The sequence below is a fragment of the Pongo pygmaeus genome, chromosome 19, assembly GCF_028885625.2.
Source record: "Pongo pygmaeus isolate AG05252 chromosome 19, NHGRI_mPonPyg2-v2.0_pri, whole genome shotgun sequence".
Lineage (NCBI taxonomy): Eukaryota > Metazoa > Chordata > Mammalia > Primates > Hominidae > Pongo > Pongo pygmaeus.
The window spans coordinates 384,224-398,472 of NC_072392.2; the positions used below are offsets into that span (position 1 = coordinate 384,224).

The window sequence follows — 14,249 nt, forward strand, 5'->3', positions numbered from 1 at the left end:
AATTCCCTCAACCTAATGCATTCCCAAAGATAGACCCTCAGAATCTAATGCGTTCACAGAGAAATTCCCTCAGAACCTAATGTGTTCCCAAAGAACTTCCCTTAGGACCTCAATGCGTTCCCAGACAACCTCCCTCAGAACCTAATTCCTTCCCAGAGAACCTCCCTCAGAACCTCAGTCAATTACCACAGAACCTCCCTCAGGACCTAATATGTTCCCAGATAACTTCCCTCAGTACCTAATGCGTTCCCCGAGAAGCTCCCTCAGAACCCAATGTGTTTCCAGAGAACTTCCCTCAGAACCTCAATGTGTTCCTGAAGAACTTTCCTCAGGACTTTCCCGCAGCCACTGTTGCTCTTCCCATGGGAGCCACCTTCTGGTCCCTTCCAAGTGCGTTCTTCAGACTACGAGGCTTCCTCTGGGAGCCCAGGCCAGTCTGTCTCCAGTCATCTTGTCACAATCATCTTGACCTTTCCAAAACCTGCCTTCCAACGTGGAAGGGCTTGGCTGTGGACAAGGACTCAGGGATGAGGAGGAGTCTTCCTCCTTTTCTAATGCCCCCTCACGCACACAACGGCCACTGGAGCATGAACACAGTCTTCGGCTGTTAGTTTGGAAGTCGTTGGGATTTTTTTAAAAACAGGGTGGGAGGGAAGAAACCTGGCCGCAGTGAGATGCTTTATAAAAATATTTGGAGGCTACAAGTTTGTGAAAAGTATATACTATATTTTGTTTGCTTTTTTTTTTTTTTTTTTTGAGACAAAGTCTCTGTCACCAAGCTGGGTGGCATAGTAACGGCTAATTGCAGCCTCCGCCTCCTGGGCTCCAGTGATTTTTCCACCTCAGCCTCTCGAGTAGCTGGGACTACAGGTGTGCACCACCACACCTGACTAATTAAAAAAAAAATTATTTATAAAGATGAGGTTTCAGCATGTTGCCCAGGCTGGTCTTGAATTCTGGGATCAAGAGCTCCTCCTACCTTGGCCTCCCAAAGTGCTGGGATTACAGGTGGGACCCACTGTACCTGGCCACGTGAAAAGCATATACTGTATTATATAGATGATCCATAAAATAAAATCAGAATCCATGAGTTCATACTGATATATAAACAAATGGGGGAGAGGGAAAATTCTTCCATATAGTAGAACTCCAATTAGTAAATGTAGAAGAAATGATGAAAACAGACAATCAACATTTGGCAAATGCCACAGAAACAATGCTTCAGTCAGGAATCAATCATCAAGGGATGTGAAATGAGTGGGCAAAAGTTTGATGCGAGCAGGATATTTACAAAGTATCATCCCATAAGATACTTATTAATTACCAGGAGAAAAACAGTAACTTCACAGTGAAGATAGTTGGCAGGTACCACCTAAAGCAAGTAATCAAAGTCCCCAATAATGGGACAAATCAATGTGATGTGCCTCTTGAAACAATGCACAGGGGATACAATGCCACTTTTATGGTATTCTTGCCCAAAATTGATTTCATCAAGAAAAACAAAAACTGAGGACATTGTACAAAATACCTGGCCAGTACACACTGAGGTCGTGAAAGACCAAGAAAACATGAGGAATGGCTGGGCGAGGTGGCTCATGCCTGTAATTCCAGCACTTTGGGAGGCTGAAGTGGGTGAATCATTTAAGCCCAGGAGTTCCAGACCAGCCTGGGCAACACAGGGAAACAGCATCTCTACTAAAAATAGAAAAATTAACCGGGCGTGGTGGCGTGTGCCTGTGGTCCCAGCTACTTGGGAGACTGCAGTGGGAGGATTGCTTGAGCCCAGGAGATGGAGGATACAGTAAGTCATAATCTCACCACTGCACTCCAGCCTGGGGGACAGCGTGAGACTCTGTATCAAAAAAGGAGGGGAGGGGAGGGGAGGAGAGGGAATAAAAAGATGAGGAACTACTCAAGATTAAATGAGACCAAGATCAAAGAGATCTGACAACGAAATGCATGATTATTGGGTCCTGGACCAGAAAAAGGTACATTAATGGGACAGTATTACCTTCTCGATTTTGGTAACTGTGGTTCTTATGTAAGATGTTAACATTCTCTGAGGAGGGCATGTGAAAATGTTTTGTCCTATTTTTGTAACTTTTTTATAAGTCTAAATTATTTCAAAATAAAAGGTTAAATTATACTTGAAAACATATACATTAGAGACTAGGCTTTCTTCCGATACCCAGTGCCTGACACTGTAAAGCTTTGTGGGCTGATATCTGTCAGGGCTCAACACCCACATGGGAAGGGATCCCAATGTAGGGATCCACTGGGGACCTTATTAGGGGCAAACTCAGGCTCTGAGATTTATAGACACAATTAATGATAACATTCAAAAGATGTAAAAATATCCCTAATGGGTTTCTAGGGAGGGTCACAGGCATGCCACATCCATCTTTCAGCCCCGGAAGGAGCTGTGCGCTTCTAAGACCCAGTCATGACCAGAGGGGCGAGAAATGCAGGCAGAAAACAGCAAATGTTCCTCACTCACTTGTCCTGGGATTCGATATACACGTAGAGATGAGGCTCAAAACACTTGGAAACAATGCCATGAAATGGATTGTCTGGGGCTTTAGGCTTCTTTGGCTGTAAAAACAAAGAAAAATAAACCCCATACTTGAGTGATCTTTGCAAATGTTCAAGAATTTTTTTAAAAACATCATTTCAAAGTTCATTCCCAAGTCACAGATAAGAGAGTACTCAATGTAACCCAATACGACGACTGCACCATTCACCCTGGCAGGTGAACAAAACATCAGCTTTGTTAGCATCACTCACTTGCTCTGGACGGTGAAAGACATACTGCTACCTGGATAACATATGTGTTTTGAATCTGGAAGCTCGTCATCATCTATCTGACTGGTGTTTTCCAGAATTTAAATCCCGGCTAATAATAGCACCTTGTATTTGTACGGTGCTTTAGAATTTAAAAAGTGCTTTCGCACAATCCAATTTTTGACAGCACTTTGATACCAACTAATATGTCACCTGCTCCTCACAATAATCCTTCATGTAGGTATCAGTACTACTATTTTATACCTCAAGAAATGAGGACTCAGAGGTTCTCTAACCTGCCCCAACACATATGTAGAAGTCTGCTTTTCTTAAACTAGAACTCTTTCAATTATAGAATTATTTTCCTGCAATGGTTCCCAGAATTTTTTTAATTCCATCAGTAAGAAAATGTAAGAAAAAGAAGGATATGGACAACCAATAGAGGGTTGTTAACTTTATTTTGCTACTTTCTATTCTTACCACAAGTTCCTAAAAAAATAAATCAATAAAGGTTTTTTTTTTGTTTGCTTTTGGAGACAGAATCTCCCTGTCACCCAGGCTAAAGTGCAGTGGCGCCATCTCAGCTCACTGCAACCTGCGCCTTCCAGACTCAAGTGATTCTTGTGTCTCAGCCTCCTAAGTAGCTGGGACTACAGGCACGTGCCACCACGCCGAGCTAATTTTTGTATTTTAAGTAAAGGTGGGGTTTCGCCATGTTGGCCAGGCTGGTCTCGAACTCTTGGCCTCAAGTGATCCACCCACCTCTACCTCCCAAAGTGCTGGGCTTATAGGCATGAGGCACGGTGCCCAGCCAGAAAATTGTATTCTATACCCCCAAATTTTATAAGAATAAAATAGCAGCATATAGGCAGTACTTTCTAAGAAAGGACAGTTGGTAACCTTACATCAGGTAGATAGAGAGACACGCAGGCAGGCAGACAGACTATATTGTCTTTATTTTTTGCTTTAGGCCACTGCAACGCTAGATGAGCACTGGTTCCCAGGCTGTTACTTGGAAGCCACTGATAAAGAAGTCATATGACAGGCAAGTATTTTAAAACTATATTTGCTACTTAATTCCTTTCCAAATACCTAAAAAACAAGCAAAGATTTTCCTACGTATTACTTCTATTCCTAACAAATGTGAATTCTGTCTATTGCCAAATGTCTACAAAATGACCCTGAGCCAAACACACCTTGCTGGGGTTGATATTAAAACATAATTTGTATGTAAATTGGCACCCACAACATACTTGTTAAATTGAACTACTCATATCTTATTTTTTAAAAACCCACTTTATTGAGGTATGATTGACATTTTAAAAGCCCTACACAATTAATGTATACATCTTGATGCATTTGAGGATAAGTATACACCCACGAAGCCCTCACCACCATCAAGGCAGTAAGTGTATCCACCACCTCCCCAAGCTTCCTCCCACCCCTGTTGTTATGATTATTATTACTTGTGGTAAGAATGCTTGCTGGGCGCGGTGGCTCACACCTGTAATCCCAGCACTTTGGGAGGCCAAGGCAGGCAGATCACGAGGTCAGGAGTTCAAGACCAGCATGGCCAATATGGTGAAACCCTGTCTCTACTAAAAAACACAAAAATTAGCTGGGTATGGTGGTGTGCGCCTGTAGTCCCAGCTACTCGAGAGGCTGAGGTAGAGAAATTGCTTGAACCCAGGAGGTGGAGGTGGCAGTGAGCCGAGATTGCACCACTGCACTCCAGCCTGGCAACAGAGTGAGACTCCATTTCAAAAAGAAAAAAAAAAAGAATGCTTAATATAAGATCTACCCTCTTGAACTGCTTATATATTTTAATAAATACTGGAAGAGATAAGCCCTAATGACAGAAATGATAACTACCTATTTCTGGTCTCTTAAAAAAAATTTTTTTAATAACACATTGCAATGGTTAAAAACATCTGTAAAAACTGATTTGTAAAAAATGATCACCAAAAATTAAATGTCAACTTTAGACACACCCACTCAATCTTGTACTTAACCCTCTTCCCTTTTTACCTTCCAGGAGTTCCATGTCTTTTATTTTTTGGCAAGGTTTCTAGAAACTTTGGTCCTTCCTAAGAATAAATACAATCTGCACTGTTTTCACTCTTATCATCTGGAAGCCACTGCCAAAGCCAGGCCTTGGACTGAGCCCACAACCACACAAGCCTGGCTGATTGGGCTTGAATCTGCTGAATCTAGAATTCCACTTGAGTGCACAGATGTCCTGGGAGTTTTTCTGCACTTCCATTAGTTTAAGATGAAGGATCTATGATGGAGGATAAGGATTGTGAGGGGTGTCCTCACCCACTTGTCCTGTTTTTTCCAAGTCAGTATCTATCTTTTATTATTGATTCAATAAGATGACTTAAGTGAATAGAAAAATGTGATTTAATTTGTCTAACTCTATAGGACTAGATATCATGGATTTAGATTTGGAAAACATGGCTACTACAAACAGATATCTTTTTATTAATTAAATAATGATAAGTATTATGGCTATTCTTTTTATTTAATTTTTTTCTTCTTCTGAAGAAAATATTCACATTCTGCAGGATAACTTCTGGTAATTATACATGTGAATTTACATAATACAGAATGTTATCATTTAAAAAAATCAACATGTATATTTTGCTTTTTTTTGTTTTGAATATGTATATTTTGTATTCAGCTTTACTGACTTACTAATTTATGTGTACTTTCCCAACTACTGACAATATTTTATCACTTTAAAATGGCTACATTATGAAATTCTTTAAAAGCCTATATATTATATATTGCTGTATAGATGTTAAATTTTCTGATTTTAATCTATGGCAATAGAAGTGAACGCCCTTCTTCTTAAGAAATACATACTAAAATATTTAGGGGTAAAGGACATTATGTCTACAACTTACAAATTGTTCTAAAGGTCGGGGGGAGTGAGGAGGAAATAATAAAGTTATATAGCAAAATGTTAACAATTGCTGAATCCAGAAGAAAGGTATTTAGAAGCTCCTTGTAACTTTTCTCTTAGTTTGACATTATTTAAAAAAGAAAAAAGTAAAGGATAATGTCAAAAAACTTGGAAAATGGGTACAGTGCCCTGGTGGTAAATTCTAGAGACCACAATGGAGCCATCTTAAGAATGGCACATCGTCAACACCACATGGGCTGGAGGGCAACACTGTGTGGGAGGCAAAGACACTCCTGCCTCAGCAAAAAAGGGGTGTGGATCAATTTCCTGGTTTGATGATGCACTCTAGTGTCCCCCTGGAGGAAGCTGGGAGATGGGAAGGGGTCTGGATCAATTTTCTGGTTTGATGATGCTCTCTAGTGTCCCCCTGGAGGAAGCTGGGAGATGGGAAGGGGTCTGGATCAATTTTCTGGTTTGAGGATGCTCTCTAGTGTCCCCCTGGAGGAAGCTGGGAGATGGGAGGGGTGTGGATCAATTTCCTGGTGTGAGGATGCTCTCTAGTGTCCCCCTGGAGGAAGCTGGGAGATGGGAGGGGTGTGGATCAATTTTCTGGTTTGATGATGCTCTCTAGTGTCCTCCTGGAGGAAGCTGGGAGATGGGAGGGGTGTGGATCAATTTCCTGGTGTGAGGATGCTCTCTAGTGTCCCCCTGGAGGAAGCTGGGAGATGGGAAGGGGTGTGGATCAATTTTCTGGTTTGATGATGCTCTCTAGTGTCCCCCTGGAGGAAGCTGGGAGATGGGAGGAGTGTGGATCAATTTCCTGGTGTGAGGATGCTCTCTAGTGTCCCCCTGGAGGAAGCTGGGAGATGGGAGGGGTGTGGATCAATTTCCTGGTGTGAGGATGCTCTCTAGTGTCCCCCTGGAGGAAGCTGGGAGATGGGAAGGGGTCTGGATCAATTTTCTGGTTTGATGATGCTCTCTAGTGTCCCCCTGGAGGAAGCTGGGAGATGGGAAGGGGTCTGGATCAATTTCCTGGTGTGATGATGCTCTCTAGTGTCCCCCTGGAGGAAGCTGGGAGATGGGAGGGGTGTGGATCAATTTCCTGGTGTGAGGATGCTCTCTAATGTCCCCCTGGAGGAAGCTGGGAGATGGGAAGGGGTCTGGATCAATTTCCTGGTGTGAGGATGCTCTCTAGTGTCCCCCTGGAGGAAGCTGGGAGATGGGAGGGGTGTGGATCAATTTCCTGGTGTGAGGATGCTCTCTACTATGTTAGCTATCCCCTGGAGGAAGCTGGGAGATCGGTACACTGTACTTCGCTGTACTAGGTTTATAATTTATGAGCCCATAATTATTTCAAATATAAAGTTTTTTAAAAAGTGGTTCAGAAGATGTGTGCCTGCATGTGAAGAAGTTTTAGAAATATCTTTATTTATTTTGCTTATAGTTTCCTTTTTATGTATGCACAAAAGTGATACATGATTTGAAAGAAACTATGTTGGAATAAGTTTGAAGAGCTCATCTGTTAAGTATAAAATACAGATTCTACGTGAGTAAAGAAAATGGCTATATAATTCCAACGAACTCACCTTGTTCAGTCTGCCACAGGCCCTGCCCTTGATGAGGCCCCACAGGACACTCAGAAAGCTGCACGACCAGGCAGTGCCAGGGTTCCACCTCTATCTGCAGATGATGCTGCTCTGCCCCGCCCTCCCCACCAACAGCACTCTTCTGCAGTGAGGAGGGACCCTTGACCCTGCCACACAGCCCCCGGGTCCTCTTGCAGCATTTCTAGTGAGCTGAAGCAAGAGAGGAATAATGGGAGAGATTGCCTGAAGTTTCCTTTTTTCTCACTTTTTTCCCGCAGGGCTGCCTCCTGCCTATGGCTACGTTATGAACGTGCTCAGTTTAGATAGTAGGTGCTGGAATTTTGGCTAACTGGCGTTTCCCTTTGCACCACGCGACTGCCCAAAGGGTTGATTCTCAGCTTAAACACTACACTAAGTCATTCAGCAGTAGTGTTTGGGCCGGGTTCTGAGTGTGTGAATTCTGTCCAAAAGCTGCAGATGTTTAAGCTATTTCCTCCTGGAGTTTGGTGGAATAATAAAAGGTTACTGTTGTCACAGTGAGGAGGTCTGCAGCTGGTCCCACTTCCTTTCATTACTACCCAATGTAAACAGATTAAATCGAACTGCTCGGATCACCAGAAGGGACATTCCTTATTTCTTTTCCTTTCTGTTATACTTTCAGGGTCCCTCAGGACCCTTTCAGATGTCAATTTTTATCATTAGGAATATCTTGGCAACTGATTGCTCAGGCCCTCTTGTAAACGAAACACCTTTTTTCAGGTTCCCTCTCTCTCCTCAGCAGCCAGGCGTAAACTGCAGTAGTGAGCAGGTGTGACCCTTACCTTGAGAGCCACACGGCTACTGACTACAGCCATGAAATGCATTAGGTCACCCACCGAGCCGGCAGAGACCTTCCCTCCAACCACCTCCGGCTGATTTCACCACTCACATCTGGTGGGGTCCCTCCCCCACCCCAAGGGGTCTGCTCTTGTTGTGCACCCCACTCTGGGAAGAGGGAGACCCTGGGGCACCCACCTAATCAGCCACCAGCAAGGCCAGGGCTGGTGAGGCAGCAGGAGGTCAGGGATGGGGTGGGTGGAGGCATTAGTCACTGGCATGTAAGTTTTATTACTACGAGTAATAGCCCATGAAATGGTGGGTGGATCAGCTGGATCAGGGGGTTTCATTGTTTCTTTTGAGATGGAGTCTCACTCTGTCGCCCAGGCTAGAGTGCAGTGGTGTGATCTCGGCTCACTGTAACCTCCGCCTCCCGGGTTCACACAATTCTCCTGCCTCAGCCTCCTGAGTAGCTGGGATTACAAGCATGCGCCACCACGCCCGGCTAATTTTGTATTTTTAGTATGGTTTCACCATATTGTTTAGTATGGTTTCAACATGGTTTCACCATGTTGGTCAGGCTGGTCTTGAACTCCTGACCTCAGGTGATCGGCCTGCCTCAGCCTCCCAAAGTGCTGGGATTACAGGCGTGAGCCACCATGCCTGGCCATTTTTTTTTTTTTAATGACATAAAACCCCTGGTTCAAAAAAAATTTTTATCTGAAAGCCCACAATACAAAATGACTTGCAATAAAACTGCTCTGATCGCAGGGATCCAGGTCCCTGGCCTCCTCCTAACTTCCACAGCGACATCTGATGGGGCACCAAGGAATACAGTTTGAAAACCATTAGCTCTCACTGAAGACAAGCTAGGGAAGTCTAAAGACAGAATAACCTATCGAAGGTCACATGGTCAGTCAGTTAATGGCCAACAAGAGTCCAGCATTTTCCCAGCCCCTGACTCTGCTTTACCCCATGTACTGGTCAGATGTCAGTGTTCTGTGTTCTCAGAATGAGCAGATCTTGGTCCTTACAACAGTAACTTCAAGCTTTCACAGGAGGAAAAAGTTCCAAGAAAAAGGAAAATTACATTTTACCTGGCAAAACTGATTTTGTAGGGAATGAGGCCTCTCTTATCTTAATCCAATTTAATAACATCCAGAGATGACTAGCAAAAAGAATAACTTCTCCGGCAACACTGCAAGCATCTGAGTGTTTAACTGCACAATTTTGGACATGACCATGGCAGCCACTAGCATTCGTGAGACATCAGGGCTCTGCAAATGGCTCTCCTGCGCAAGGCATGCTCACAGGGCAGAGGTGGCCCTGTGTGGGTGGAGGACATGCCAGAAGCACAGGCTCTACACCCAGAGCCTTCTTTCCATCCTAGTCCCTGCTCCCAAAATGCAATTGAGAACTGCGTTTAATTAGTTACAAGAAACTGTTTGTTTTCTTCCATGCCAGTCAATACTATGGCGGCATCTAACCCTATAAATACATCTCCGGGATGGAGCCTCCTCAAGATGGCCCATCAGTTTCGTTCATTTACTTCTATTCCTGAGATTCAGTTCTATGTCTTCTACTCTCCAATGAGACATGAATCCATCCACAAAATAGCACTGGGAAAGGAATTCTAGTTTCTGACATTGAGACCTGGCTTCCAGTTTAAGCTCCTCCACTTCCAAGCTGTGCAACCCTGGGCCAACCACTTAACCTCTCTGAGCTGCAGTTTCATCACCTATAAAGCAAGAGGCAGGAATTGTGAAGATAACATAAAGCATGTAAAAGAATTTAAAAGTGCAAAGGACTATAAAAGTGTGAGTATCCATTCTATTACAATCATTTAATCAAGGGACCAGACACATTTGATTGCATCATTTCAGAACTGCTCCTGGAAGCTCTGCTCTCTTGGCTCCTGCCCTCACGGTGCTGGGAATGAATGAATGCAGGGCTAGCTGCAAAGTACATGGCTACAGGTTTCCCAGAGCTGGTCCTCCCAGCCAGCCTCCCTTTTGGTGGTGTCTGGAGCAAAACAATACCATAAAATAATCCTCCAGCAGCCAAGTGTAGACAATTAAAAAGAGGGATCACTAATCTAGAAGGGAAACGTTCTGATTTATTGCTCTAACCTCCCTTGTCATAACATGGCAGTTAACCAAAAACACCATTCTGTAGGATGAAGGGAGAGGAAATTTAGACATGGACAGAAAAATCCAAAGGAAATTAAAGTGTTAGTGTGCTCTGAAAAGTAACTCTCCAAATATGCCACTGGCCACCTTGATATTTCCAGGCCTCCCGAATGGCTTCCAGACCTAAAGTGATCAGCTTACACTGCATAGAGGCCTCTCCTAGTCGAGGGTGCTGCTGGCTTTCCGGGGATTGTTCGGCCTCTCACATCATCACTGTACCAGATGACAGTCAAACCGAAAACTGAGCTGACAAGTTCAGGAGATGCTGAATGAGGCAGAGCAGAACTCTCCTAGCCCCACCACAGTGGCTAACGAAGCTTGTGTGTGTCCTGGAGGCGGGGCTCTTCAGGACCAGAGATGTGGGCAGGGAAGTCTGCCCTTTCACGGAGTTTTCTAGATGCACTTTCAGATAAACGCCTTCTGTAAAGACCACAACAGCTGTCATCTCTGAATGTAGTCAAGAGCCAAAGGACCGCATCTGGAGCAAGCGGACCCATTTTCAGAAACGCACACTGGCTAGGTTACCCGTGGAGACGCAAACCAGACTTACTTGATCCAAATCTCCTTTCTCCGTTGCCAGTTCCTCCATCTCTGGTGTTGGCTCATCTTCCAGGAAGGGATTGGTAGATGGGGGTGGAGACTCAAGCTTTTTCTGTTAGGTAGATATGAGAAAGAGAGGTGTTTTCTGAGCATATTCAATAGCTTTCCCCATTGATCTGCTTTTTCCAGGTGTCTCCAACAGCTAAGTCATGCAACTATCTGGTAAACAACCCAGACCACATTCTTCCCTCCAGGCCTTCACACTGCTTTTCCATCTTCCCGCAACCTCCCTGACCACCCCGCCGCAACTCGAATCTGGCTAAAACGCTCACGCATCCTCGGTCCTCAAACTGGAACTCCATTCTGCTGGGAAGCCTTTCCCATCTGTCAGGTTTGGGTCAGATGTCCCTGACACGTGTTCCCAAACCAAGCTACATGTCTCCTACCCAGGCATTTATTAAAATATAGCAATTGCCCATTATTTGTCTTTTCCCTTCTGGCCTGATTGTGTCTGTCTTGTTCCCCATCCTATCTCCATGCCTGGCATGTAGCAGGTCCTCAGTAAATAGCAATGAATCAAAGTGCCAGATGGATTTCAACACAAGAACAAACTACAAAACTAATCTCATGTGTTCTAGATTAACAGATGTCTCTTCCCAAGTAAGCCCCATTACAACAACCATAACAGAAATCTCCTTGAGAAAATCAACTTCTCAGCTTCCAAATATGACCACTATTTCAAAATACATCATGGAGTGGGAACATGGGCCAGTGGGAAGGCTGCAGGGAGGAGGCGTGGTAGCTGTAGCTCCAACCGTGCGGCACTGGCCCTATCACCCAGCTTCTCTGAGCCTCAGTAACTTCATCTGCTGAATGAGGATGTAGTCACAGGACTATCTGGAGGATCAAATGTGAAACCCTAGAAGCAGCACATGATACACACAAGGGTCACTGATGACGTGAATTCCAGTACAACTACAGAATCAAGGCAGCTCTCTGGAATTCCTTTACAGTTTTCACCTAGAGATGTTGTTTATGCCTGGGAGCTGAAGGCTTTAGCAGAAAGGAGGCCAAATGGACAAACAGAAAAGAGGGACTGCTTGGTGCTGGGGATGAGGGAAGGGGGCAAGGCATGGATCTCTGGAGACGAGAAGTTAATGGAGAGGGAGTTTCTAAATGTCTAAATGTACTTGATATTTTAGCCAATACCAGTGGGTCGATCTGAATTAATCTCTAAGCCAAAAGGGACAGCAGATGGACTATAGCGTGAGTAACTTTGCCAAGTGCCAGGACACCATCTGAAGCTATTACAAACAAAAATAAAACCAAAACTTACACAAAGGCCGGGTGCAGTGGCTCACGCCTGGAATCCCAGCGCTTTGGGAGGCTGAGGCGGCGGATCACCTGAGGTCAGGAGTTCGAGACCAGCCTGACCAACATGGTGAAAGCCTGTCTCTACTAAAAATACCAAAATTAGCAGCGTGGTGGCGGGTGCCTGTAATCCCAGCTACTTGGGAGGCTGAGGCACAAGAATCACTTGAACCTGGGAAGTGGAGGTTGCAGTGAGCCAAGATGGCACCACTGCACTCCAGCCTGGGTGACAGAGCGAGACTCCATCTCAAAAATAAAATAAAATAAAATAAAATAAATACCTTGCACACAAACACTACACCTGCGTCTGGTTTTTGGTTTAAGACAATTCTGCTTACAGTCATTTAAACTGCTTATTTTTTGGCCAAAACACTTGGATGCAATTGATATGGATAGATACAGCCTCGGTGCATGACAAAGCCTTGTGGTGATGGCATTAGCTCGAGGTAATCAGTAGTAAGATGATGGTTTTTGTGGTATCCTGGTGAGAAACAATATGGTCTAACATCCAAGCAAGTATTTCACATTTGCACACTCCAAACTTTGGCTTCTTCACCTAACATGAGAGAAAAAAAAACCCTTAAAAATGTACAGCTCTTTTTAGAAAGCAGTATTTCTAAGCTTGAGTTGTCTTCTTAAGGGCTGCTGATATTTTAGAGAGAGAGGAATAGTAAGAAAGGGAATCTACCAAGCTTAATCTTCAACAACCATAAAAAAATTTAATTAGGTAATAGCATTAGATTCCTGATCCCACTGGCTTAACAGTGGGCTCTGGGATTATGCTGTTGAGCTGAGTCACTATGATTCTAAGTCTTTTGGTCCTTTGTAGATGTGAAAAGCAAGTCAGCTAACTGAAGTTAAGAGCTTTGTTCAAAATCATTCAGTGACAGACACAGAATTGGAGATTTAGAACTAAATGCCCCTCACCTATTGCTAAGTCTATTGGGTTGATAACAGCACCTCACAATTACATAAAGGTGTGCCTCGTTTTTAAAACATACTGTGTTATTGGAAATCATGGCAAACAGCAAATGTCGGTGAGGTGGACTGAGAATGTTCCCGGGCTCTGCTCTCGCTGGCGTAAAGCATCAAGAAAACGCAGAGAGTAGGAAGAAGTCGAACCTACACTCGCTGGCGTAAAGCATCAAGAAAACGCAGAGGGTAGGAAGAAGTCGAACCTAACGGGCAGCCCTGAGGAAGCAGGCACCATCTGAGGCAGGTGAGCGCAGGCCACTCGCTCAGTGTCACCACCTGAGGCAGGTGAGCGCGGGCCACTCGCTCAGTGTCACCATCTGAGGCAGATGAGCGTGGGCCAACTCGCTCAGTGTCACCATCTGAGGCAGGTGATTGTGGGCCAACTCGCTCAGTGTCACCATCTGAGGCAGGTGATCTTGGGCCAACTCGCTCAGTGTCACCATCTGAGGCAGGTGAGTGTGGGCCAACTCGCTCAGTGTCACCATCTGAGGCAGGTGAGTGTGGGCCACTCGCTCAGTGTCACCATCTGAGGCAGGTGAGTGTGGGCCAACCTCAGCCTCCTGAGTAGCTGGGACTACAGGTGCACATCACCACACCCAACTAATTTTTGTATTTTTTATAGAGATGGGGTTTTGCCATGTTGCCCGGGCTGGTCTCAAACTCCTGACCTGAAGCAATCCATCTGTCTCAGCCTCCCAAAGTGCTGGAATTACAGGCGTGAGCCACCATGCCCGTCCTCTATTAACATGAGGGGAGTTGTGGACACCAAGGAGCTCCTAGCTCACTCATTTGTGGCACATGCATTCCACATGTGGACCAAGTTAGTACAGGAAAAGTGATTCATTCCTCCCCTCATCCACTCAACAAAGGGATATGCTGGGCCCTAGGAGTAGAGCAGTGAGAAAGACAGGCCAGCCTCAGCCCTCATGGAGATTAGAGTCCGCTGGGGGAGAGTGCCTTCAATCCAACAGTCACACAAACAGTGAGAAGGACCATGAAGGAAAAGCAGTCGTCATGGAAACGTGCGACAGAGGGCCGCAGATGACGTCCCTAAAGAAAGGATATCTGAGCCAGAGCTGAAGG

General features: G+C 44.8%; 1 protein-coding gene across 4 annotated transcripts in view; it reads right to left on the reverse strand.

The window, feature by feature from the left end:
- The window catches only part of VPS53 (VPS53 subunit of GARP complex), a 182,179-nt gene that overhangs the window by 61,430 nt on the left and 106,500 nt on the right, over window positions 1–14,249 (reverse strand). For all 4 annotated transcript variants that reach the window (XM_063655698.1, XM_063655697.1, XM_063655699.1 and 1 more), the window contains 2 exons: window positions 10,831–10,932; window positions 2,498–2,592 (listed from right to left, as the gene is read on the reverse strand). In XM_063655698.1, the coding sequence (XP_063511768.1) occupies window positions 2,498–2,592; window positions 10,831–10,932 (197 nt within the window). The remainder of the gene's footprint in view (window positions 1–2,497; window positions 2,593–10,830; window positions 10,933–14,249) is intronic.